Below are 26159 nucleotides of genomic sequence, written 5' to 3' on the forward strand. Positions count from 1 at the left end.
ATTTTCACACGGTTCGGTCGTTAAATGGTAGTGTCTTAAGAAAATTAGTATTTTTGCATAAAAAATCCGATAAAATGTTAATATTTTTGCATAATATTGTAATATAATTGTTTCTTAATATCTGTATATAAAAGTATCATTGAAAATTTTAATGTAAATAGAGGAAAAAAGTATGTGAAATTTGAATGAAAAAAAATATTTTGTTGTGCCGGCCGCTGTGTCCCTTTTGTGTTGTCGTTCGTTGCGTCAATATTACGCGCATAATGTAAAAGTGTTAGTGTAATTTCAATATAAATGTCAAATAAAATAAATAAAGCATTTGCTTTAAATATGTTATGAAAAAATGTAATATTCTGATATGAATATGTAAAAAAAAGGTTCATAATTAAAAATCAAATTAGTGAATTATAAAAAGGAAATGCAATATGTATGTATGTAAGTTGATTTTTTGTTTTCTATTTTATACATTATTATTATTTGTAGTTGTTCAGAAAATTACATAAAAAATACATTTTTTTTCATGCTTTGATAAATAAGCAACAACAACAACACTGCTTATTCATTGCGATGTGTATTTTGTTTTTTTTTTTTGATTATTTCGTTTCGTATGTTTGGTTGGCTGTGTCTTTCATTGCCTTGTGTATATTGTTTTTGTTTCTTGGTGTATTCAGTTTCGTATGTTTGGATGTCTGTTGGGTCCATTGCGTTGTATATTTTGTTTTTGTTTTTTTCTTTGTGTATTTCGTTTCGTATGTTTGGATGTCTGTTGGTTTTACTGCCTTGTGTATTTTGTTTTTTGTGTGTTTCGTTTAGCGTTGTTGTTGTTCATTTTGTTTTTCTATTACTATAATCATGATATAGTCGGGAAAATAAAATAAATTTAAATTTTATAAAATTGATATTTTTTAAATTATTTAAAATTTAAAATTAGCACTCTTACTTCTTTTTTTTTCGATTTACATTTTTATTAAGCTACACATCCACAATTGTGGTTATAGCAATGAACATAAAATATGTACATATGTACGTACCGGCCGGCACAAAGCTAAACATTATTCCTGCAACTTTACACACCATTTTCTTTAATTTACTTTAAGTGATCCAAGGATATTTGTATACACGAACATTTTAAAGCAATTAATAATTAATTTAATGCTAAATTATCCAAACAGTGTAATAGTTTTATGCAAAAATAAAGTTTTTTCTACTTAATTTATAATGAACAGCTGACTCGAGTGAAAAATATGTGCTAACTAAAAATGTCAAATTGTACTAATCTCACTTTTCATTTTTAACATGAGATGAGTATGCATGCGTGAACATTGTTATGAGAATAAATACATATACGGATGTGGGAAATACCGGAAAATACACCATTGACGGAAATGAGAGAAACAAAAAATATCTTTTGTGGGTTTTTGAAATCAATTTTAGTTGGATATTTCTAATTTAAATACATAATATATATGTATGTTTAACTATTGGGTTGTTCCTTCGACTACTTTTTTGAAGGAACACTTCTCAAATGATGTGTATTAATGTACTAAAGACGAGAAAAATAAAAAAATGTGTTTCTGCATAAGCTAAAAACTACGACAATTTTGACAACTATTTCAATAAAAAGCGAAAATAATATGCGTCGAAAAATCGGAACTTAAATTTTAATAAAAATACTTATTATAATTATCAAATTCCTATATATAGTTAATTACACCAACCATATATTGAAAAATATTTTAACTAGTCCATTAAATACATACATATATAACAATGTACATTTATATGTATGTACATACATACATATGTAAATAAATTTGAAACACACTTTTAATCAAAGACTTTCCGAATGAAATGTATGACTGCAATAGAGTAACTAACGCATACTCATCTCATTTCTTAAAGCTGTCATGTTTTAGTACAATTTTATTACTTGTCATTTTTAGCACTGCCTCCCTGTTAGTTTACTCGTATTTTTCACACGGTTCGGTCGTCAATTGGAAGTGTCTAAAGAAAATTAATATTTTTACTTAACAAAGTAGATAGAATGGAATTATTTTTGCATAAAATTGTAATACAAGTGTTTCTTAATATCTACGTATAAAAATATCCTTGAAAAATTTAAAATAAATAAATGAAAAATGTGTGTAAAGTTGTAGGAAAACCATAAATTATTTGTGCGATCGCCTTGTTTCCTTTGTGTTATTGTTTGTCGCGCCAATAGCAAGTGTAAAGAGAAGAAGTGTTGTGTTATATTAGTATTAGTCAAATATGTATGTACATGTACATATGTAAATGCCAAAAAATGTAAAACATAATTTTTTGTCTTCTTTGATTAACATAACTTAAAGTTATGTTAAGGTTAAGGCATTCTAATGTGAATAAAAAACGCACTTACATCACTTCGTCGCATATTCTTTTTGTTGCATTTATTTTAACATAACGTTGGTATTACTCCCATCGATATGATATTTTCTACATCCTATATGACATATAATTGTATGCAAATATTGCTTATGATTTATGTAAGTGTATTTACATTTAAATTAATTACCTTCATTATGTTTCGATTCTACTTTTCAATATTAAATTGTTTCAATATATGTACATAAATACGATTGTATGAATGAATGTTGTCTTCATTGATGTAAATATACTTTTGTAAATACATAATATGTCTATACATACTTACATATGTATGTATGTAATGTGAGTATCAACTCCAAAATTGCAATAGAGTTACTAACGCATACTCATCTCATTTCCTAAATGACAGCTATTTAGTACAATTGTATTACTTGTCACTTTTCGCATCTCTTTTATTTTCTCTTTTAGTTTACGCTTATTTTTCACACGGTTCGGTCGTTAAATAGAAGTGTCTTAAGAAAATTAATATTTTTGCATAAAAAATCCGATAAAATGTAAATATTTTTGCAAAAAATTGTAATATAATTGTTTCTTAACATCTGTATATAAAAATATCTTTGAAAATTTTAATGTAAATAGAGGAAAAAAGTATGTGAAATTTGAATGAAAAAGAAATATTTTGTTGTGCCGGCCGCTGTGTCCCTTTTGTGTTGTCGTTCGTTGCGTCAATATTACGCGCATAATGTAAAAGTGTTAGTGTAATTTCAATATAAATGTCAAATAAAATAAATAAAGCATTTGCTTTAAATATGTTAAGAAAAAAAGTAATATTCTGATATGAATACCTATGTAAAATATAATAAAATAAAGGTTCATAATTAAAAATCAAATTAGTGAATTATAAAAAGGAAATGTAGGAAATGCAATATGTATGTATGTAAGTTGATTTTTTGTTTTCTATTTTATACATATTATTATTTGTAGTTGTTCAGAAAATTACATAAAAAATATAATTTTTTTCATGCTTTGACAAATAAGCAACAACAACACTGCTTATTCATTGCGTTGTGTATTTTGTTTTTTTTTTTTTTTGATTATTTCGTTTCGTATGTTTGGTTGGCTGTGTCTTTCATTGCCTTGTGTATATTGTTTTTGTTTCTTGGTGTATTCAGTTTCGTATGTTTGGATGGCTGTGTGTTTCATTGCCTTGTGTATATTGTTTTTGTTTTCTTGGTGTATTCAGTTTCGTATGTTTGGATGTCTGTTGGGTCCATTGCGTTGTATATTTTGTTTTTGTTTCTCTCTTTGTGTATTTCGTTTCGTATGTTTGGATGTCTGTTGGTTTTACTGCCTTGTGTATTTTGTTTTTTGTGTGTTTATTTCGTTTAGCGTTGTTGTTGTTCATTTTGTTTTTCTATTACTATACTCATGATATAATCGGGAAAATAAAATAAATTTAAATTTTATAAAATTGATATTTTTTAAATTATTTAAAATTTAAAATTAGCACTCTTACTTGTTTTTTTTTCGATTTACATTTTTATTAAGCTACACATCCACAATTGTGGTTATAGCAATGAACATAAAATATGTACATACGTACCGGCCGGCACAAAGCTAAACATTATTCCTCCAATTTTACACACCATTTTCTTTCATTTACTTTAAGTGATCCAAGGATACTTGTATACACGAACATTTTAAAGCAATTAATTATTAATTTAATGCTAAATTATCCAAACAGTGTAATAGTTTTATGCAAAAATAAAGTTTTTTCTACTTAATTTATAATGAACAGCTGACTCGAGTGAAAATATGTATGTGCTAACTAAAAATGTCAAATTGTACTAAACACACTTTTAATTTTTAACATGAGATGAGTGTGCATGCGTGGACATTGTTATGAGAATAAATACATATACGGAAATACCGGAAAATGCACCACTGACGGAAATGAGATAAACAAAAAATATCTTTTGTGGGTTTTTGATATCAATTTTAGTTGGATATTTCTAATTTAAATACATAATATGTATGTATGTATGTTTAACCATTTGGGTGTTCCTTCGACTACTTTTTTGTAGGAACACTTCTCAAATGATGTGTATTAATGTACTAAAGACGAGAAAAATAAAAAATGTGTTTCTGCATAAGCTAAAAACTACGACAATTTTGACAACTATTTCAATAAAAAGCGAAAATAATATGCCTCGAAAAATCGGAACTTAAATTTTAATAAAAATACTTATTATAATTATCAAATTTCTATACATAGTTAATTACACCAACCATATATTGAAAAATATTTTAACTAGTCCATTAAATACATACATATATAACAATGTACATTTATATGTATGTACATACATACATATGTAAATAAATTTGAAACACACTTTTAATCAAAGTCTTTTCGAATGAAATGTATGACTGCAATAGAGCAACTAACGCATACTCATCTCATTTCTTAAAGCTGTCATGTTTTAGTACAATTTTATTACTTGTCATTTTTAGCACTGCATCTCTGTTAGTTTACTCGTATTTTTCACACGGTTCGGTCGTCAATTGGAAGTGTCTAAAGAAAATTAATATTTTTACTTAACAAAGTAGATAGAATGGAATTATTTTTGCATAAAATTGTAATACAAGTGTTTCTTAATATCTACGTATAAAAATATCCTTGAAAAGTTTATAATAAATAAATGAAAAATGTGTGTAAAGTTGTAGGCAAACCATAAATTATTTGTGCGATCGCCTTGTTTCCTTTGTGTTATTGTTTGTCGCGCCAATAGCAAGTGTAAAGAGAAGAAGTGTTGTGTTATATTAGTATTAGTCAAATATGTATATATGTATGTACATGTACATATGTAAATGCCAAAGAATGTAAAACATATTTTTTTGTCTTCTTTGATTAACACAACTTAAAGTTATGTTAAGGTTAATGTGAATAAAAAACGCACTTACATCACTTCGTCGCATATTCTTTTTGTTGCATTTCTTTTATTTTAACATAACGTTGGGATTACTCCCATCGATATGATATTTTCTATATCCTATATGACATATAATTGTATGCAAATATACATTTAAATTAATTACCTTCATTATGTTTCGATTCTACTTTTCAATATTAAATTGTTTCAATATATGTACATAAATACGATTGTATGAATGAATGTTGTCTTCATTGATGTAAATATACTTTTGTAAATACATAATATGTCTATACATACTTACATATGTATGTATGTAATGTGAGTATCAACTCCAAAATTGCAATAGAGTTACTAACGCATACTCATCTCATTTCCTAAATGACAGCTATTTAGTACAATTGTATTACTTGTCACTTTTTGCATCTCTTTTATTTTCTCTTTTAGTTTACGCTTATTTTTCACACGGTTCGGTCGTTAAATAGAAGTGTCTTAAGAAAATTAGTATTTTTGCATAAAAAATCCGATAAAATGTAAATAATTTTGCATAAAATTGTAATATAATTGTTTCTTAATATCTGTATATAAAAATATCATTGAAAATTTTAATGTAAATAGATGAAAAAAGTATGTGAAAGTTGTATGAAAAAATATATTTTTTTGTGCCGGCCGCTGTGTCCCTTTTGTGTTGTCGTTCGTTGCTTCAATATTACGCGCATAATGTATAAGTGTTATTTCAATATAAATGTCAAATAAAATAAATAAAGCATTTGCTTTAAATATGTTAAGAAAAAAGTCTGATATGAATATGTAATAAAAAGCTAAAATAAGGTTGTAATTAAAAATCAAATTAGTGAATTATAAAAAGGAAATGTAGGAAATGTAATACGTATGTATGTAAGTTAATTTTTTGTTTTCTATTTTATTATAAATATAACTATTATTAAAATTGACAACATTATGAAAAAACATTTTCTTGTTGTGCAAAATTGAGTTTCTAACTCATACTTTTATTCACTTTTAGTACTCTTCTAGTTTGCGCACATTTTTAAAGCAGTTCAGTCATTAATTGGAAAGTATCTTTGAAAAGAAGGAAAGAAGTGTTTAAAGTTGTAGGGAAACATTTACTTTTGTTCCAGTTGTTGTGATTTTTTGTGTTAACAGTGTAGAGTCAAGTGTTAGTGTAGAGCTAAATAAAAATGTATAGTTGTAAAAGCTTTATGTTTTATACAAATAAAGCTTTATAATACTAAAGTTATTTGCGAAGAGGATGAAAATACAAAGTTAAGTGTTAGTGTAGAGTCAAATGTTAGCATAGAGCTAAATAAAAATGTAAAGTAGTAAAAGCTTTTTCTTTTATACAAGTAAAGCTTTATAATATAATAAGTTATTTGCGAAGAGAATTAAAATACAAAGCTTAATGTTAGTGGAAAAGGAAATTGTACCAAAATGTTTGTCCAAACCTTAATTCGTCTTCAGAATTACATATATTTCGAATTATTTAAACAATAAAAAAGAGTTTATGTATGTAAATATAAATTATTAAAATGTTTAATTTCTTTTGAGTTTTTTATTGAAACATTAAAATAAATAGGTTATAAAAAAATATTTATGAAAATTGACCTTGAACGGTTTAGAATAGTTTGTTGTAAATTAAATTTGTTGCGTTATTTAAATACTTTTTATTTACTGTTCATTGTTGGGAAATATGTAATTATTGTTTAATCTTAATCTATTTCTTAAAAATTAATACATACACATGTATGTATTGTTCAAATATTCACTTTTTAATTATTCTTATAATTAATAAAATTAACTTTAATAAAAAGTTTTAAAACCTTAAAAATATTCACTGTATTTTAACTTCTGCCAACCAACACGTTGCCTCTTTAAGTCCCTAAAGCTATTGGGAAGACCATAAAAGAAGTAAATTGACAGACCTAGTTTACGAAAAAAGGGAATAGATATAAAATATAATAAAATATATTACAAAATATATTAACGACTAGATGTTTAAATACCAGTATACAGCATGCAAATCAAGTGATTATATTATGTGTGTTTTTAAGTATACATATGTTTAGAAGTGATATACATACATACATAAGTATGTGCACATAAGGGTGTCTTGGTTTTAATATATCACTTCCAAAATTTTAGTTCTAGAGGTATCCATTTTGTGGTTCCTAATGTTTGTTCCATATAAAAAAATATTTCGTAATAATTTGAAAATTTTGAAAAGCTTGAAACAAATTTAAAATTTTTCAGCGTTGTCCCAAAAGTTTGATTTGGGATAATGTCATTCAGACTGAATAAACTTTAGATTTTTTTTGAGGAACTTAAATTTTAAATATAACATAATATATACTATGTATGTACATGCGAAAAGACAACCATAATTAACATACATATGTACATCTAAACAAAAAGAAATAAGCCTATGAATTCGTAGTACTATAAAATGCTATAATTCAATTGGGATTATTTTTACAGATGTTGAAACTTTTTTCGATTCCTCTATTTGTGAAGATGTTTTATTGAGATTGTTTTTGGATTGATTATCAATTTCTGAAATATTAAGATTATCGGTGGTTAATTGTAAGGGTCCCACGGATTTAGGCCTAATCTTTCCAATATCCGGCCCGGTATGAGGCTTAGGTCCCCGTTTCAATATTGCCTCTAGTTTTTGTTTAAATGACAATTCGTTATTTTGTGATTCGTTTCTTTCGGGTAAATCTATTTTTTGAGCATTTGCATTACTTAATTCATCCATTTTTAATAGTTTATCTAAACTGGGTCTATCCTTTGGTTTACTTATGCTATTTATAGTTTTGTATAATACTGGATCAAATTTTGGGGGCTTTGGAATGTATTTCCCAACTTCCCCATCAGCATCATTTTTATTGTCTATGTCGACATGACAGTCCTCTATGGCTTTCAATACTAATGCTTTAACATCAGCTTCACTTTTCGAGTGTTTCAATTTAGGTCGTATTTCTTGAATGGAATCTTCGGATTTTGGGGGTTCTTTGGCTGGCTTTGGTTCAGGTGGTTTAATAATTAATTTACTTAGTTTGTTGCGAAACTTTTCGGAATGTAAAGGATCATCTACTGAGTTTGAAGATACCACTGATTCTACAGATTGGACTCTTTTTAAGGCATTCATGATTTTTTCATTTTCTTGTTTCGACGTGTTTAAACTGTCAACTTCATTGTTATTTAATTCAATCGCATTGCTGGATTTGTGGAGAATAGTCTTTTTTAGCAGTTGTTGCTGTTTGTGTTTCTCCACTGCTCTCCATAGATCTTCGCTATTTAAAATTTCATCAACCAGTTCCTGGGCCATTTTTTGCTTTTCTTCATAGGTCCCAATGCCTGAATCTATACTATTCGTTGGGCTTTTTGTGCAATTTTCGGAACTGTCACTGTTACTGCTGCTGTGTACTGTGGCTACTGTTGTGCTTCTGGTAACACTGGGTCCCATTTCGGAGTCTATACTGATTTTGCGATCATATGTCTGTAAGTGTTGATAATTGTCATCCTCCTTTTCTAGTACATTATCCAACAATGCTATTACAGACTTTTCCTCTTCAGAAGTGTCATTTTGCAAGGATGCATAATTAACATCTTTGCCTTCGTCTATTTTTTGTAGTGATATTTGCGATTTGTGACTGTTATTGTCTTCGATATAACAAATTTGACCATTTGGATGTTTTACTTCCTTTAAGCCTTCCTCCACTTCATTTAGATCCAAGATATCATCAAGACTTCTAACGGAATGTTCATTCTGTTGCATTATCAGTGTCGATGTCGACGTATTAAGATCATTATTAAAATTATTTATAAATTCTTGTTCGGAATTCGATTGATGATTTTGAGATGAAAGCTTTAAAAGTCTTTCAAATTCTATCCTATCCGGATGTCTATTAGCGGGATTTTTTATATCATACATGCACCAACATGCTACAAACATAGGGATACCTAGTTGCAATGATAGTTTCCTTAATTAGTAGAGACATGCATTAAACAAATGGGTTAGTCTATTCGATAGTGACGTGGGACATGCTTTATCATAAATTTAATGTAGATCCAATAATTTTAATTAAAATACAAATAAAAACTTACCAATAGCCATCCATACACCAAACCTAATCCAAGTCATAACATCTAATTGTAACATAAGATAAATATTTATAAATATGCTTATGGCCGGTACGAAAGGCACAAAGGGGACAGTAAATACTCGCGTACACAATTCCCTCGGCTGTAAACATATACAAAGTAATACCAAGGCAGTGAGTGCACATAGCACCACCAGTAAAACTAATACCCAGGTTTGATTATTAATCAGTGCGTCGTATGCTTGCATAAATATTAAACCAATACCGGCTGACAGAATACCTAAAAATTATATATGAAATTTCTAAGCTTCTTCTCAGTGTGTAAAATTCACATTATACTTACAAAATACGGTGATAAGTGTACCAACAATTATTGTAGACAGTTCGTTGGGAGTGTATTCTCGCCTGAAGTTAAAGAGTTGCACCATTACCGCCTTAAAAGTGGTACGTTCTCCTTTTGAAGTCAATAGCGAGTTTTCAGATACATTATAACCATTACCGTTGGCATTACTGTGATGATTGCCATTTCCATTGCTATGACCATTCTCACCATTTACGCTGTCAATATTTCCATTTGATTGTGATTTTCCAAAAGTATCGGCATTATCCATATAACGCAATATTGTTATAGAAATGGCCACTACGCTGTAGGCTAATAAGGTGCCAATTGACAAAAGATTTACCAACTGAGCCAAATCGAATAAACCAGCAATAAGAGCTAAAAATAATACTTTTGAACAAATTCTTTCCATTTAATCATTTTCATTGTTTTTTTCGTACCTGTCAACATGGCAGCTACAATTGAACCTATAACAGGGACTCGGAACCTTGGATGAATTTGTGCAAAAACTCTGAACATAAGACCATCTTGAGCCATGGAATACATTACTCTGGGCAACGGAAACAAAGCGCCAAATAAGCTGGCAAGTAACCCTATCAACCCTCCAATAGACACAAGCCACATTGCAAAATTCCAACCAACGACTTTGAATGCACTTGGAAGTGGAGCATTAGGATCTTGCAAATAGTAGGGCACCATTAGAGTTATCACTGTTGAAACTCCAAAATAACACAAAAATATCACTAACAACGAGAGCAAAATGGAGCGTGGAATATTTTTGCGTGGGTTTTGTACTTCTTCACCAGTTGTTGCGATACAATCAAAACCAACGAACCCAAAAAAACAGGTCGCAGCTCCCTTTAATGTACCAGTAAAGCCAAATGGGAAAAATCCTCCCATACCCAGGTCAGTATCTGGTGGTATTTCAGTTTTATTTACTGTATCAACATCAATTGTCCAATTCGAAAAATTAGCTGCAAGTGTTAATTAAAATAAAAAATTAATTTTTGAATATAACATTAGGAATGTAATTATTGAATTACCTTTTATTGAACCAGCTATAATAACAAATAATAAAATGAACAAATTTAGACAGGTACAGAAATTATTTGCGATCGCCGATGCTTCCACGCCAAAAGCCAGTGCAACTGTCAAAGAAATATTAAGTTGTGGTATTTAACAATATCATTTGTTATTGCTCTTACCTCCAAAGACTGCTACTAGGCCACAGGCAAAGAAATCAAAATAACTTCCCAAAAAAGAAACATTCATCGGTGCTACTTCAGCAAATGTGGTTTTTAGGGTATCATTGATAAGAGTATCTAAATACAGACTTATACCTCTGCACACACTAGCAGTACCGATCATATATTCCAATATTAGATTCCAACCAATGACAAAAGCTGCAAATTCCCCTATACACACATAACTGTAAACATACGCAGAGCCAGCTTTAGGCACACGAGCACCAAATTCTGCATAACATATACCTATAATTTGAAAGTGATACCCAAGGGTTCATTAACATTATTATTCCACTCTATTATTGAATTCAATTATAAAGTATTTCACTTACCGGCCAACAATGAAGCCAAGGCCGCAATGGCAAACGACAACATTACTGAGGGCCCAGCTTGATCTTTTGCAATTTGACCTGCCAATACATAAACGCCAGCTCCTAAAGTAGAACCAACACCTAGGGCAGTTAAATCATATAAACCCAAAACACGATTTAATTTACTCTCGCCATCCGCACCCTCTTGCGACAGTTGTTTTCTCCGTGTCAAAACCTTCCAATAAGAGGGTTGTTGGACCATTGTGAACTTCTATAATAAAATAATGAATGCAAAAATTATTTAATAAAAAATGTTAATTATTTAAATTATTATACATTCTTGGTTTCAGTAAATGATAAACTTTAGCCACATTCTCAATATTAAGATTAACCCCCATATTCATAATCAAATAATTTTTTTTATTTAAGATTTATAAAACAATTTTTTTTTTTAAATTTGTCTTTTTTTAAACCTGAAATAAAATTAATATTTGATTATGAGTATGAAGATTAATATACAATTTCTAAAATTCCTGTATACAGTTCAAAGAACTTATGAAAGAAGATAAAAATCAAATGAAGAATGAAATGGGACAATTTATGTTTCTTAAATCTCTTCATTGAACGTAACTACGCATCATTTTAGATTCATTGAAAACAATTGTAATTATGAACTCTATAGGAAACATCAATGCCAATAAACTGTTCCTATTTTAATCATGTTTAAAATACATATAATTTTATAAATATGTATAACAATACGTACTACTACGTTTCAATTTCAATTTCTTTGAATGATTCTTTCTAATCTTTATTGTGATGATCAGCATCATAATAATCATCAACTTTATTAAGTAGTATTTTTTTATTGGTATTATTAACAATTAAATTATTATAATGCGAATTAATTGATATAATTATGATTTAATATTAGACTAAGGATTTCAGTCTTTATGCTCTAGTTTCATTTTCAGAATTATAATATAATGTACTAACAATAACACACATACATATACATTCGTACGTACATACATACAGACGATTACAAATTAATTTAAATTTAATTAAAGATGTCTAGTTTTGGTCTTAACTTCAGACCGACAATAATGCAAAGTGCATTCAATTTCATTTAATTTGATTCTAAAAATAAATATTTTTAATCTCTTAATGAACAAAGTTATGAACTGCCCAACATAATTTTTATATATTATGCGCATTTTTTTGTGTTTTATAATGTACAATTGTTTTTTTTTTCGTCAATCTCTTATCACGAAATTGTGCGAATTTTACTTAGATACAAGTGAAATTAAGAAATGTCTGCTGCGTCCATCACCTTTTATTTATTGCTGAGTCTGCGACCACATTTCGAAGGCAAAAGGTTTCTAAGGTCGTTTATTAATAATGAGAAAATTAAAATGATTTATTTAAAAATACAAAATAATTAATGATGGCATTTTTTACAAAAAATTTAGCTATTACCACATAAATTTATAATAAATATCGTGTTTGCGAGTCATTTTGGCAAAAAAGTCTTCCGCAGTAAATGTCTGTCCATCTGTTTATTACAATCAGTTTTTTGGAAGCCACATTTTGGATTATTCTATTAGATACTTATATTTTTAAATATTTGTCTATTTAGTTAAGCCGTATTCTTTATTCATAAAGTTATCAATAGCTTATATATGGTTTATTACGTTTATTTCCATGCAAAATTCCTCTAATAAACGATCAATAACTTTATCGTTTCTTTGTTTTAATATTATGAGTAAAATATTATGAATAAAATGGATTTTTGTTAATAACAAATTAAGAAACATTAGAAATGGAATTTTGTAACATTTTTAACCCCTCTACATATCCAACTGATCCTTAATTATATTTTTAACTCCTGATACCTTTTAGTCGGACGTATCGTATTTGTGTGGTACAACTTAATGAATTTTATTCATAATAATTTATGAATGATTTATAAAACAAATTTTGTATGAATACTTGTTTTATAAATATAAGATACATTTTTATGACTACGACTCAATATCGTTTTTATAATTATATCCATTAAGACCACGATCTCCAGTCTAACAGACTAGAACTCTAACTTCTAAACTACCTCAAACATTTTAAACATTTTAATCGATTTTTACCACCGTTATTTAATTAGACTTAAAATTTACAAGACTTAGTTTTAAACACAAATGAAACAAATAAGATTCACTCTACGAAAGACGATATTTTTGGGGTTCCTATATTGTACCGAAAAATCAGTTATTGCATTTCTCTATTAAAAATATTCTTTTATTCATTATAACACTTATTCTGCTTGATTTTTTTTAACCATTTCTTACATGGACATTAAAGAAATATTCTTAATAAAAACGATGTATTTAGATTCGTGATAACAATTGTTTATACGTACATACATAAGTACATAGTATATATGTATGTATATATGCATGATTATGTGTATGTATGTCTAGGTAAAGTTTAGCACAAATTTTATTTTGGCTTCAACTGATAAAATCTTTGTACGTATAACAAGTAAAGTGCTCGTAAGATAAGTTGAAATGAAGAAACTGTTTATTTCTTTTTTTTTTTTTTTTGAGTATTAAGCAAACTGTAGGTACTTGTCTATGTTAAATACATATGTATGAAATTAAATAATAAAAAAATAAAAGTTATTATTATTATTTTTTCGATATTCAATAATATAAACTTCTATAAGTGTAATAAATAATAAAAAAATTTATTAAATTTTATTATTTATTATACTTTGTGTGAATCGAAAATATGTATGACTTACCTTTAACAATTAAAAAAACAAAAAATAAATAAAAAACTATAACACTTTTTCTTCGCAATTTGGTAAAAGCTAATAAATATTTAAAATTTCAGTTGTTTTACGTACACTTTTTAAATTTTGTATTAAATTCAATATTTATTTGGACTGAGTTTAACCATTTAGCTCAACGTTTGAAATGCGTTTAAAGTGAATATAGGAATTTATGCCAAGATTTTCCCCTAAATCAAATCCAGTCAAAGTCAGAAATCAGGCAAAAAAAAAAAAAATAATAATAAATAAATAAAATAAAAGAAACGCATACATACACACTAACATAGAATGCAAATTATTTTAAAAATTATGTGTGTATGTATGTGTTATATACAAACCTATTTGTACTACATCCATGCCTATACATGCATATGTAGACAGCAAAAATCCACAAAAAAAAAAAAAATAATGACAATAATGAAAAGAAAACCTCATCGCATCTTGAAGACAATACTTTTGTATCTCAATGATACTGATAAGAACACACATCAGACTTATGAAAAACAAAAACAATTATTTTTAGTGGGTTTTTGTTTTATTTTGTCTTTACACTAGAAGAGATCTTTTTTAGAGAGAGAGAGATATTACTCTGTAAATAGTAAGTTTTCGTTAATTAAAATGTTAATAATTTCTTCGTTTCATTTACACTCGAAGTAAATAGTTAGTTGAAAATAGGTTTGCATATGAAGGTAAATATTTCGAATTTAATATAATTTGATTCCAAAACATATACACACTTTTCAATGTATTCTCGAATTTTAAAATATTTTATAAATTTTCTTAATTTCTTAAATATGTATATGGAATTAATAGTTTTCCCAGAATGTCATATACTTTGGATGAATTTATTTTTCTGAGCGTAATAATATTACTCTGCTTTTACATTTATTTTATTATGTACTTTTATTTACGTTAATAGTATTTATTATATGCACCTCTTTTCTGTTGAGCGCCGTTAATATGTGAACTAGTGTTTGTACTAATGAGATGTAATAAAATACTTTTCTTTAATTCTAAAATTACGAAAGTTCTATTCAACTACGACTAAATATGAATAAAATAAGTCTATATTTATTTGTTAATTATTGCTGTTATTCTAATAGCAACAATTAAACACTTTCAACACATACACAACAACAAAAATATATGTATAAAATAAATAATAATTAAACCTAATAATACAATAAGGACATGAAATTTATTTTTAAAAACATAATTTCAAGATCCAGGACTATAAACCTTTTAACAGTGAAACATGCAAGGGGTCAAACAAGGAACATCTTATATAGATGACATGAGTCTCTTCTATATTAAATAGAATACATATATTTGTATTTAGCATGTTGGTATTTGTGGATTTAAGTTAATTTTTCAGTTTCAATTAAATTATTTCTTATAGAAACTATTTTTATCATAACACAATTTACAACTGATAAGACTACAAGTATCTCAAGCGTATGAGTAATAATATTTAGATCATTTGTTGTTGTTGTTCCTGATGCAGTATCTTCAGTATCTCTTAGATAAACTGAACGTTGAATTATTCGTTTATCGCAATTGTATAAATTCAAATAAGTTAATTGTCAATTATCAGTGTTTAAGATAAAACTAAATGTAAACAACATAATTTCTGAAATTTTTGTTAGACCTTTGTTTATCCGAAATTGCTTTTGCTTTATATTGTTTTTAAGTTCGCCTTTCGTTTTACTGTCGATAACACGACCCGGCAGGTACTGATCTTAATAACTTGTTCGTATTAAAAACGTTCTAATTGTTCCGAATTTCAAAATAAGACTAAATAATTTTTAATAACGACTGCGACAAGTACCTGAGATACGCTAGCCATATCTCGACATGTTTACAAATACATATATCTACATACCTATAAGTGTATAATAATATTTTTTTACCTTTAACGGTTTTAGAAAAAACTTACGTTTTTACTCATTTCAACGCTCTTACGAATACTTGAATGATACAAATAAACTACAATACGTAGTGTATCGTAAAGTGTGTTATCGTAAAGATGTTCAATATTAAATACCATATTAATACTAAGTAATAAGATTTTTTTATAATTTTATTGTGATACTAATATAAAGAAAATAATAAAACATGTGACATACCTACATATGTATGTTGATATTTTACGTATGTATTACCTACTAGAGGCAATAGTTAATTGAAAAACATTCACACTATTTAATGAATAACTTAATAATATGGATTTACTTATATTCGAAAAAATTAGAGCCATTAGAACGTCATTTAAGGATCTAAAGCCGATTTTATGTTTTCCATATAAAAATGCATTTTCAATGAAAAATTAAAGTGATCACAAATGTTCACTGTTTTCTTAATTGGAGCGTTATTTAAGGATCTACAGCTGATTTTATGTTTTCCATATTAAAAACAAATTTTTAATGAAAATTCAAATGATCATAAATTTTCACTTTTTTCTCAATTAGAGCGTTATTTAAGGAACTACAGCTGATTTTATGTTTTCCATATAAAAATCCATTTTCAATGAAAAATTCAAGTGATCACAGATTTTCACTGTTTTCTTAATTAGAGCGATATTTAAGGATCTACAGCCGATTTTATGTTTTTCATAAAAAAATCCATTTTTGATGATAAATTAAAGTGATCACAAATTTTCACTGTTTTCTCAATTAGAACGTTATTTAAGGATCTACAGCCAATTTTATGTTTTCCATATAAAAATCCATTTTTGATGAAAAATTCAAGTGATTAGAGATTTTCATTGTTTTCTCAATTGGAACGTTATTTAAGGATCTACAGCCGATTTTATGTTTTCCATATAAAAATCCATTTTTGGTGAAAAATTCAAGTGATCGTTGATTTTTACTGTTTTGGCCTTTTAATATATTATGCCTTAAAGTATGTAAACATTTTTATAAACTCTTCCACTATTAAATCATTTTTATATGCACACATACGGAATAATATTATTATGTATTGGGAAGTCTTCGTTGTTTAAAACTCAAGAATATTCGAATTACAAATCTTTAAATCGTTTTCTGAATCGATTAAGCTATGTTCGTCCATCCGTCCGTCTGGCTAACTGTCCATGTAAACCTTGTGCGCAAGGTACAGGTCGCAATTTTCAATTCAAAATAATTGGATGAAATTTGGTACACAAGCCCATTGAAAATGGTTAAAATCGGTCCATTATTTCACCTAGCCCCCATACAACAGAACCCCCCGAAAAGGGCTTCTAAGCTCATAATTATGTTAAATATACATGTATATCGATAAAAAGCGGCACAACTAAGTTTTATACAAGCCTTGATGGCCTTTCAAAATTTCATAAAGATTGGGCCTCATTTGACCCTAGCTCCCATACAAAGTCCCCTTTAGAAAATTACTTGAATGTCCAAAATTGACTTATAAACACAAATATCGCTATGAAATTCAGCACAAATAAATGTTATATAAATATATTCACAAAACTTTATCGGGCTTGGTCCATATTTCAGAAAATTAGTTTTTCATCCATAAATTGCTTAAATGTATCGGAACAAGGTAATATTGAAGATAAATGCTTTATTATGAAAAATAAATCACGTTTAATATTCATAACTGGTGTAGGGTATCATATGGTCGGTCACGCCCGACTATACTTTCTTACTTGTTTGAAATTTAAAATATGTATTTAATTTTTATGACATTATAACATTCACCGATTTGAATTGCAGATTCCTTCCAGTTTCTTTAAATATATTAATTCCTTATGCAATTGATCCTTATAGGAAAACTGTATGAAATTGTTTTCCACAAACTCAGAAAATTAGTTCTGTTTTAACCAAGGTTTCGTTGTATGAAAGCTGTTATAAGAATATCGGGACCTGACATAATAATTTGGATGATAGTATAGGTTTACTATAGGGAAGTAGATTTTAATAAATTCTCTTGAAATTAATAAATTAAACAAGTTTTTTTTGAAAATAAATATATTCGTCTTTATAGTTTATTACTAATTTTACTAATAACTAATATAATTATAAAAATTAATATTGTATACGAAAGTATTCATGTAAAGTAAAACAAAATATAAAAAGTGCAGAATATGTTTCCGTCACATAAATATTATCATTTGGTAGTGATTTTGAATGCATTTAAGTACATTTGTGAGTGAAAATTAGCTTCCGAACCGAATGCGGTTAAATTAATGCTTAAATTGAATATTCGTTAAAAGTACAATTAATTTGTGTTTTGCATCACCATCAGAGGAACTTGTGTGCTAAAACTTTCGTCATGCTGTAGAGATGAAATCGAATTTGTTTCACTTCTTCCACGAGATTCTGAGTCGGCCAAAATCTTTAATTCTCGACGCCGTAAAGTGCTGTTACGAATACTGTAGGCGAAGAATATAACTAAGCCTATAGCAATCCAAATACTAAATCTGACCCAAGTCATAATATCCAATTTGATCATAAGATAAATGTTGATAAGCAATGAAAATCCTGGAACCCATGGAACAAAGGGAACCTTAAATGCAAGAGATGAGGTTGCAACTGGTTGGCGTGATATTATAAATAATGTAATAAATAGCGACATCACAGTCAATGCGAGTTTGATAATGTTAACAATTGAAACCTGGGAGAAGTTTTCTTCAAATGTAGTCAATACTTGGGTTAATAAAATGCACTGAAGTACTGCAATAAAAGAATAGGAAGATTAATATGTTTTTAAGTTTTATTTTTTTTTTTTTATTTTGAGAATTTAATTCACTTACCATATAAACATATCATGATGGTTACAATTCTGGCTGTCTTCTTTGTGGGTACTATGGACTTTGGCGTATTAAATAGCATTTTCAAGAGACTGCAGTGATTATCATTGTTTTCTATTAATGCACGACCATTTGCTAAGTGACGACTATCTCTTCTCTCATCACTTTCGTAGCGTAGAATCAGTACACATGCAGCCACCATGGAGTAGGCCAAAAATGTTCCTATAGACATCATGTTCATCAACTGTTTCAAGTTAAATATGGCTGCGAATGCCCCCGTTAGGAATCCCGTCAGCAAAGTACTATTTAAAGGTGTTTTGTGTTTTGAACTAATTTCTCCCATGAATTTGAATAGTAAACCGTCATTTGCCATGGCATAGACAATACGGGGCAATGGGAACATGGAACCCATAAGACTGGTACACATGGCGCAAATAGCTCCTATCGAGACAACATACTTGGCAAATGTCCAGCCATACATACTGAAAACATGCACCAAAGGTGCACTTTCATCTTGTTCATAGTAGGGTAACATCATGGTTAGAACCGTAGAAATACCAAAGTATGCCAGGAAGACCATAGCCAGAGAGGTGATAACAGCAAATGGTATGGATTTCTTAGGATTTTTAGCTTCTTCGCCAGCAGTAGCAATACAATCAAAACCAATGAAACCATAGAAACATATTGCAGCACCTCTTATAATGCCGGCAAAACCATACGGCGCAAATCCACCGTCACCATAACCCTCAGGTACTGAAGATTTGGGTAGAGCCCAATTGCTGCTTGATACTAAAACCGTACAAAATAATTAGTTGCAATTAGATTAATGTTCCTATTAGAATTGGAAAATTCTTTAGGATTTAAATTTAATAAAATATCCTGGGTTTTATTCCATTACATACCTTTGAAAAGACCTGCTCCAATGACAAATAAAACCACACTTAAATTGAGTAGCGTAAATACTGTGTTGAGGCGTGTAGATTCCTTTGCTCCCATGGCTATAGCCCATGCAAATATAATGGTGACTCCAAAAGCGAAAATATCGGGATATTCATTGAGGCCATCTATATTCATTGGCAAGTTTTCACTCAAAAAATTCTCCATAGCATGACCGCACAGATTATCCAAATACGCACTTAAACCTTTAACAACACTAGCCGAACCTGGAAGGGTATCAAAGATTAGATTCATACAGACATGGACATGTGAAATGCCGAATGAAATTTCTATACAAAAGCGAGCTTGGCACATGGTTTTGTTTATTAATAAAACAAATTGTCCAAACATTAATTAAAAATCATATAAATCAATCAACTCAATTAAATGTTGGACACTCAAAAAAAGATGCCATAATTTAATCTCAATTTTACAAGACAGAAAGAATTCATTGTGCGTTATACAGAGAAGTAAAATAAATGTTTAGTACATTCGTAAGAAATTATTTCAATTCAAATAATTTAATATTGATTGATCTAACACATACATATGAAGATAGTGGCTATGTTTGTATATAAATTAATAAATACAAACATTTTGCAACAAAAGGCTTCAAGTTTATTTCATTTTAGGAATTAAATAAACGTCTACATTTTTTATGGGACTTAACTTACCTATTGCATATTCAAGTATCAAATTCCAACCAATTATGAAAGCAATGAACTCTCCAATAGTAACATAACTGTAGACATAAGCGGAACCTGCTCTAGGCACACGTGCGCCAAACTCAGCATAACATAAGCCGGCAAAAATTGAGGCAATAGCTGCAATAAGAAAACTGAAAATTACAGCAGGACCAGCATATATTTTTGCCACTTGTCCAGCCAATACATAGACACCAACACCGAGTGTAGACCCAATGCCCAAAGTCGTCAGATCAAAGGCCGATAGAACTTTTGCCAATTTAGATTCACTTGAGTCTTCTATAGGTTTCTTACGACTTAACGTCTGATATATACTTTTAAATCCGGGAAAACGCATCCTAAAATGAAGTTCAAAACCAAGCAAACACACACAATTAAATAGTGTTAAATAACCGTTTAACTTTATTATAAAATATTTGTAAAATTAAATAAATAAACATATTATCACGTCTTTATTGTATTGCAGTTCATCATTTCGTTTATTAGAGCGGCGAAATAAAACATACATGTTTCTCATATCAGAATTTTTCGATCACAAGTTTTGTTTTTACAATTGTTTAATTAATTGTTTACAGTCTTTAAGAAAATGTTTAGCACCGAATAATGTGTTTAATTTACACTTTCTTGTTAATATGTGAAAATGTTAAAAAAAAACATATGTCAGCGTTTTTTCTTCAATATTCATATTTAGTTTAATAGTGAAATATATTTTATATAAAATTATGTCACTGCCATAATTAGTAAATTTTATTTTTTTTTAATTCCAAAAGTTCTTTACCTTGTTAAATTGTTTTATTTATTACTTTTAATTTTTAGACTATATTTTGTTTACGCGCACTAGAAAAAGAACTGAACTGAAATTTAAAGGGATTTTTCTTTAAATACAATTGACGCTCAAAACAGTGTTGAATTTATTTCATTGAATCTTCAATCTAAACTTACTTACGTTCGAGGTGAAGTTGAATTATATGCTTTGCATGACAAAACGATTAACTCCAAATTCTTATATTGATGTATTTCTGCATTTCAGTTACATATTTATTATATAATTGTATATTTAGTTAAATGAAGAATACATATTATTTTTAAAATAGGTATTATTTCATTGTTTTTTACATTATTGCCTATTTTTTCTCATATTTACTTTGTTTAAAGAGAGTTAATCGTTTTGGCAATTGAGGCATACAATTACTGATTTAAACCAAACTCACTGAAAGCTTTTCTAAAGTTTGCTCATGTTTTTTAGAACAAAGTTGAGCTTTTTTCATAAATGTGATCGTTATTACTTATCAAAGTATCCATCTTATCAAAAAAAACGTAAACACAGTATGGACGGGATTACCATTCGAATTGATTTAAATCAGAGCCGATATTCTTAACTGCTAGAGCTAAATAAAAACCACAACATATTTATATATATTTTCCGTAAACCACTTTGAAAATGTTTCTCTTGAATTGCATGCGAAGAGTACATTTCAAATAAAATGCATAAAAAACATATAGATGGAAAATAAATCTAAAATTTCTTAAATTTCGACTCTAAATATAACAATTTCATTCAACTAGCTTTTAAAGAAATATTTAAGAGTTTTGTTTAAGTTTTTCTATTTTTTATTTCTAGGAAAGTGATTTATATAAATTTTTTGTCGCAGAGATAGATATCTAGTCAAGGGAAAAAGTAAAAATAAAAATCAATAAAAAACGTACATGAAAACTAAATATAAATAAATACTTTTATTTATTTATTGTTGCTATTTATACCCTACACCGCATTAGTGGGGAGGCTATATTAGGTTTGTGCTGAAGAACACAAAAATATACCCACCTTAAAGTATACCAATCGGCTCATAATCACTTTCTGAGTTGATTAAGCTATGTCCATCTGTCCGTCCGTCTGGCATGCATACTGTCCATATAAACCTTGTGCGCAAGGTACAGGTCGCAATTTTCAATATAATTGAATGAAATTTGGTACAAGAGCTGCTTTTGGGCCTAGGACGAAGCCTATTGAAAATCGGCTCATTATTTCACCTAGCCCTCATACAACAGAACCCCCCGAAAAGGGTCTTTGTGCTCATAATTATGTTAAATAAACCTGTAGCTCGATAAAAACCGGAAAAAATAAGTTTATTGATGACCTTGCTAAATTTCATAAAGACCGGACCCCATTTGACCCTAGCTCCCATACAAAGTCCCCTTCAGAAAATGACTTGAATGTTCAAAATTCACATACAAACACTAATATCGCGATGAATTTCAGCAGAAATAAATATAAATCTAATCACAACATATTATCGGGATTGGTCTGTATTTTCCCCTAGCCCCCATATTTCTGAAAATTAGTTTTTCGCCCATAAATTATTTAAATGTATCGAAGATAAATACTTTATTATGAAAAATAAATCACGTTTAATATTCATAAATGGGGTAGGGTATTATATGGTCGGCCACGCCCGACTATACTTTCTTATTTGTTTTAAAATAAAAACGTAACATGAGTTCAAATTAATTTTGTATGAAATGTGGTAGAAACAATTTTTAGATAAAAATTTTACATGCACACATTTTTTTTATTAATTTTATTTTAAAAATTTTTTATACCCATTATTTTGTAAAAAATCTTCCATTTTAAAATATTTTTCTGGTTTTATTTAATATCACAACTTGAAGAAATGTATAAAATTGATAGTTTCTTAGATGAAGTTAAAATTGTATAGAAAAACACTCGACATTATGCACCGGCAAACGTTTATGGAAATCATAAAGAACTGTTTGGTATCTTTAAGATACACGTTTTTGGCTAACAGCTGTTGTTGGCACGACTTGAGATATTTTGACTGAAAAGAGAAACGGAACAATTGACTACTCATTTCCTTAGAATTAAGAGCCAATAGCTGAAAGAGCATTTAAGACATGACAGGGTTGGTAAAATTGGTACAATTGTACTTTTTTTGGTACAATTGAATCCTCAAAAGTACACCAATGACCCATTTTGTACAATTTGAAATTCATTTCCTTATTGAAATAATCATCTGAAATTGTACTTCTGACATTTTCATTACACTTTTAAGAAGTTATGAAAAGAACATTTAGAAATATTTTCAGAGGATAAAAAATTAGGCCATCCTAATGTAGATAGAAAAATAGCTCCCGCTAAAAATGTCTGTGTAGTTAAATATTGTCAAAATTCTAATTTAAAATTAACTGAATTATATAGATTTTTAATTTTTGTTTAAATTATTTCTAGGAAATTAATTTGCAATCCATAATAATAAAACCAGATATTGTTTGGACGCAGTATATAGATAGATATCTAGTCATAAGCGAAGTAAAAAAATAAAAGTCAATAAAATATCTAACAATGAACATACATATGTATATATGTATGTATGTACACGTAAACTAAATATAAACAAATACTTGTATTTATTGTTGCTATTTTAAAAATAAATACGTCACATGAGTTCAAATTAGTTTTGTATAAATTGTGGCAGAAACTTTTTTAGATAAAAAATTCACATTCACAAACACACATTATATTTTTTGTATTTTAAACAATTTCTTACCCATTATTTTGTAAAAAATCTTCCATTTTAAACTATTCTTTTAGTATTATTTAATATCACAAGTTGAAGAAATATTTAAAAGGCCTTAATTAGATGTGTAAATAAATTGTTTTTAGTTTTTTTTTGATGAAGTTAAAATTGTTATAGGAAAACACGCGGCATTATGCACCGGTAAATGTTAATGAAACTTTATTTAGATACGAATGACCGAACGTTTATGGTATTAATAAAGAACTGTTTGGTATCTTTTAGATACACGTTTTTTTTTGCTGACAGCTGTTGTGGGCACGACGGGAGATATTTTGGCTTAAAAGAGAAACCTAATAATTTACTACTCATTTACTCAGATTTAAGAGTCTAAACCTGAAAGAGTATTTAAGAATAGAGTTACCATGGCAAATTTTATTATTTTTTGTTTATAAAATAAATGTTTTATTACTTGTCTTAGCTACAAGCAATATTGAATTTACCTGGTATCTTTCTAGGTATTTTTATTTTTATTTCAGTGTGGTAACCCTTCTCCATCATTTACTTTTTCTCTTCAGGGTTAATTTTCTTCTTCTTGGAGTTCTCATGGTTTTTTGTTTTCGCCTAAATGATGAACGTCTTGCGTTTATTGCATCAGCAATAAACGTTTCTATAGGTACATTATTAGTGTACGTTTATATTTGTAGTTGCCAAACCATTAAGAAAGAGGGGAATCGAATTATTGAAAAAAAGTATTTGTAGAAATAATAGTATATATGTACATACAGTACTTTTAATTTCAGAACTATTACCAAAATAAAAAATTTAATTAAATACAGTTTTAAACATTATTATATTAAAACATTTATTCATAAAATATGTAGACTAATTTAATACATTCGTATATATGTACCCAACAGTTCGACAAGGAGTCAATACTTCAGAAAAATATAGTCATCACCACCAACGTCTAACCACCTGTTTGGCTATAATTCGTCTTTCGTCTCAAATGTACTCATTGTAAACGATAGTGAAGACAGTTGTCACATTAGTATCCCCTTTGTAAGCGAGAACGGATATAGTCGTCACTTTACAGTAGCCAAGTAATCTAGAGAGTGGACACTTAAAAAACAAAAAACGAACAAAAAATGTTCATTGCCGTACATTTACTCCTTTGGATTAGAATTCTAATTTATAGAGTGACAATTAACTACCTCGTAGCACAAGCACAGGCTAAAATAGCTGCTATGCTGGGCAGTCAATGGTTAGGGGTAATCTTAACTGGTAGCTTAAATATGTAGTTCGGGACTGTCCGGCCGAACTGTTGGGTTCATATGAATTTGTATATTTCTGTTTCCCATCTATATATGTATGTGCACACATATGTATGTATGTATGATTAGCTATAATAGCTTTAAGTTAAAGCTGACCATTGAAACTGGTGTGAAAAATTCTGTAGCCTGTTTTTAGGCAGTTCAATTAAAAAACTATATTGAATATATCTATTCACATAAACATTTGCAAGATATCTTTCACAATGATTGAATAAATACCAAAACTATTGACTCTCTTACCCAGCAAAAAACATGTTCAAAAGAAGCGAAAAAAGTGCAATTATAGAATATTTTTTACAAGAATACGCAACTCGACGTGCGGGTTGTTATGATTTACACATATTCTTTATGTATTACGACCCGCTATTGAAAATGTATCTTGTATGAGATGCACATTCTATGTATTAAATATTCTTTGGTAGAATTTACTCCATGGAAGTACTGAAACAGACCTGCAGCAATTTTTAACTCAGGCTTGTTATATGAGGGATGTCCCTTTTAGGGAGTAGTGAAATGTTAATACTTATAGTAACATGTACATAATTTGACTTCAATAATATTAACATAAAAATTTTAGTCGTTTTTAGAATTCGATCCTTACATCCATCAATAATTAAAACAAGTTTTTTAACATTCAAAACACGTGCTATTATTTTATTAGCAGAAATTTAACAACATTATACTTATTTTTTTGCAAATTGTTTCTTCTATTTTATGGGTTTTTTAACTTTTTTGGCAAATAGCGACAAACGG

At 28.5% G+C, this 26159-nt stretch overlaps 2 protein-coding genes across 6 annotated transcripts; both read right to left on the reverse strand.

Annotated features, from left to right (window-relative positions):
• Window positions 1–6876: 6876 nt before the first annotated feature.
• On the reverse strand, window positions 6877–15924 carry LOC119601089 (cationic amino acid transporter 2). Of its 3 annotated transcripts, XM_037951816.1 has the most exons (9): window positions 15792–15918; window positions 14114–14331; window positions 11335–11584; window positions 10964–11248; window positions 10802–10906; window positions 10199–10732; window positions 9762–10136; window positions 9423–9698; window positions 6877–9278 (listed from the first exon to the last, which is right to left on the reverse strand). In XM_037951816.1, the coding sequence occupies exons 3-9, from the start codon at window positions 11573–11575 to the stop codon at window positions 7762–7764; spliced, it is 3333 nt and encodes a 1110-aa protein (XP_037807744.1). In that variant the 5' UTR covers window positions 11576–11584; window positions 14114–14331; window positions 15792–15918; the 3' UTR covers window positions 6877–7761. The 3 variants fall into 3 exon arrangements, with proteins under 3 accessions (XP_037807744.1, XP_037807743.1, XP_037807745.1); XM_037951815.1 differs by lacking the exon at window positions 14114–14331 and having other exon boundaries at window positions 6878–9278; window positions 15792–15924; XM_037951817.1 differs by lacking the exon at window positions 15792–15918 and having other exon boundaries at window positions 6960–7237; window positions 14114–14182.
• Window positions 15925–18107: 2183 nt separating this feature from the next.
• LOC119601112 (cationic amino acid transporter 2) lies at window positions 18108–24345 on the reverse strand. Of its 3 annotated transcripts, none has more exons than XM_037951861.1 (5): window positions 24106–24345; window positions 20510–20877; window positions 19802–20062; window positions 18903–19688; window positions 18108–18822 (listed from the first exon to the last, which is right to left on the reverse strand). In XM_037951861.1, exons 1-5 carry the CDS (start codon window positions 24129–24131, stop codon window positions 18368–18370), a joined length of 1896 nt encoding a protein of 631 aa, XP_037807789.1. In that variant the 5' UTR covers window positions 24132–24345; the 3' UTR covers window positions 18108–18367. The 3 variants fall into 3 exon arrangements, with proteins under 3 accessions (XP_037807789.1, XP_037807791.1, XP_037807790.1); XM_037951863.1 differs by lacking the exon at window positions 24106–24345 and adding an exon at window positions 21318–21390; XM_037951862.1 differs by lacking the exon at window positions 24106–24345 and adding an exon at window positions 23141–23313 and having other exon boundaries at window positions 18112–18822.
• Window positions 24346–26159: the final 1814 nt, after the last annotated feature.

Source organism: Lucilia sericata, unplaced genomic scaffold, assembly GCF_015586225.1.
Source record: "Lucilia sericata isolate MDLA Ls3-8-SP2 unplaced genomic scaffold, ASM1558622v1 Contig000143F_arrow, whole genome shotgun sequence".
NCBI lineage: Eukaryota > Metazoa > Arthropoda > Insecta > Diptera > Calliphoridae > Lucilia > Lucilia sericata.

Bases quoted from the DNA above. Each gene is read 5' to 3' on its own strand.
- LOC119601112 (XM_037951861.1), bottom strand. From the start codon at position 24,131: ATGGAAGATTTTTTACAAAATAATGG. The intron at 20,878-24,105 runs GTAAGAAATTGT...ACTTCATTTTAG, and splicing joins GATTTTTTACAAAATAATGG to GATGCGTTTTCCCGGATTTA. The intron at 19,689-19,801 runs GTATGTAATGGA...GTACGGTTTTAG, and splicing joins TGGAGCAGGTCTTTTCAAAG to TATCAAGCAGCAATTGGGCT.
- LOC119601089 (XM_037951816.1), bottom strand. From the start codon at position 11,575: ATGGTCCAACAACCCTCTTATTGGAAGGTTTTGACACGGAGAAAACAA. The intron at 10,907-10,963 runs GTAAGAGCAATA...TTTCTTTGACAG, and splicing joins CCTAGTAGCAGTCTTTGGAG to TTGCACTGGCTTTTGGCGTG. The intron at 9,279-9,422 runs GTAAGTTTTTAT...CATTGCAACTAG, and splicing joins TGGTGTATGGATGGCTATTG to GTATCCCTATGTTTGTAGCA.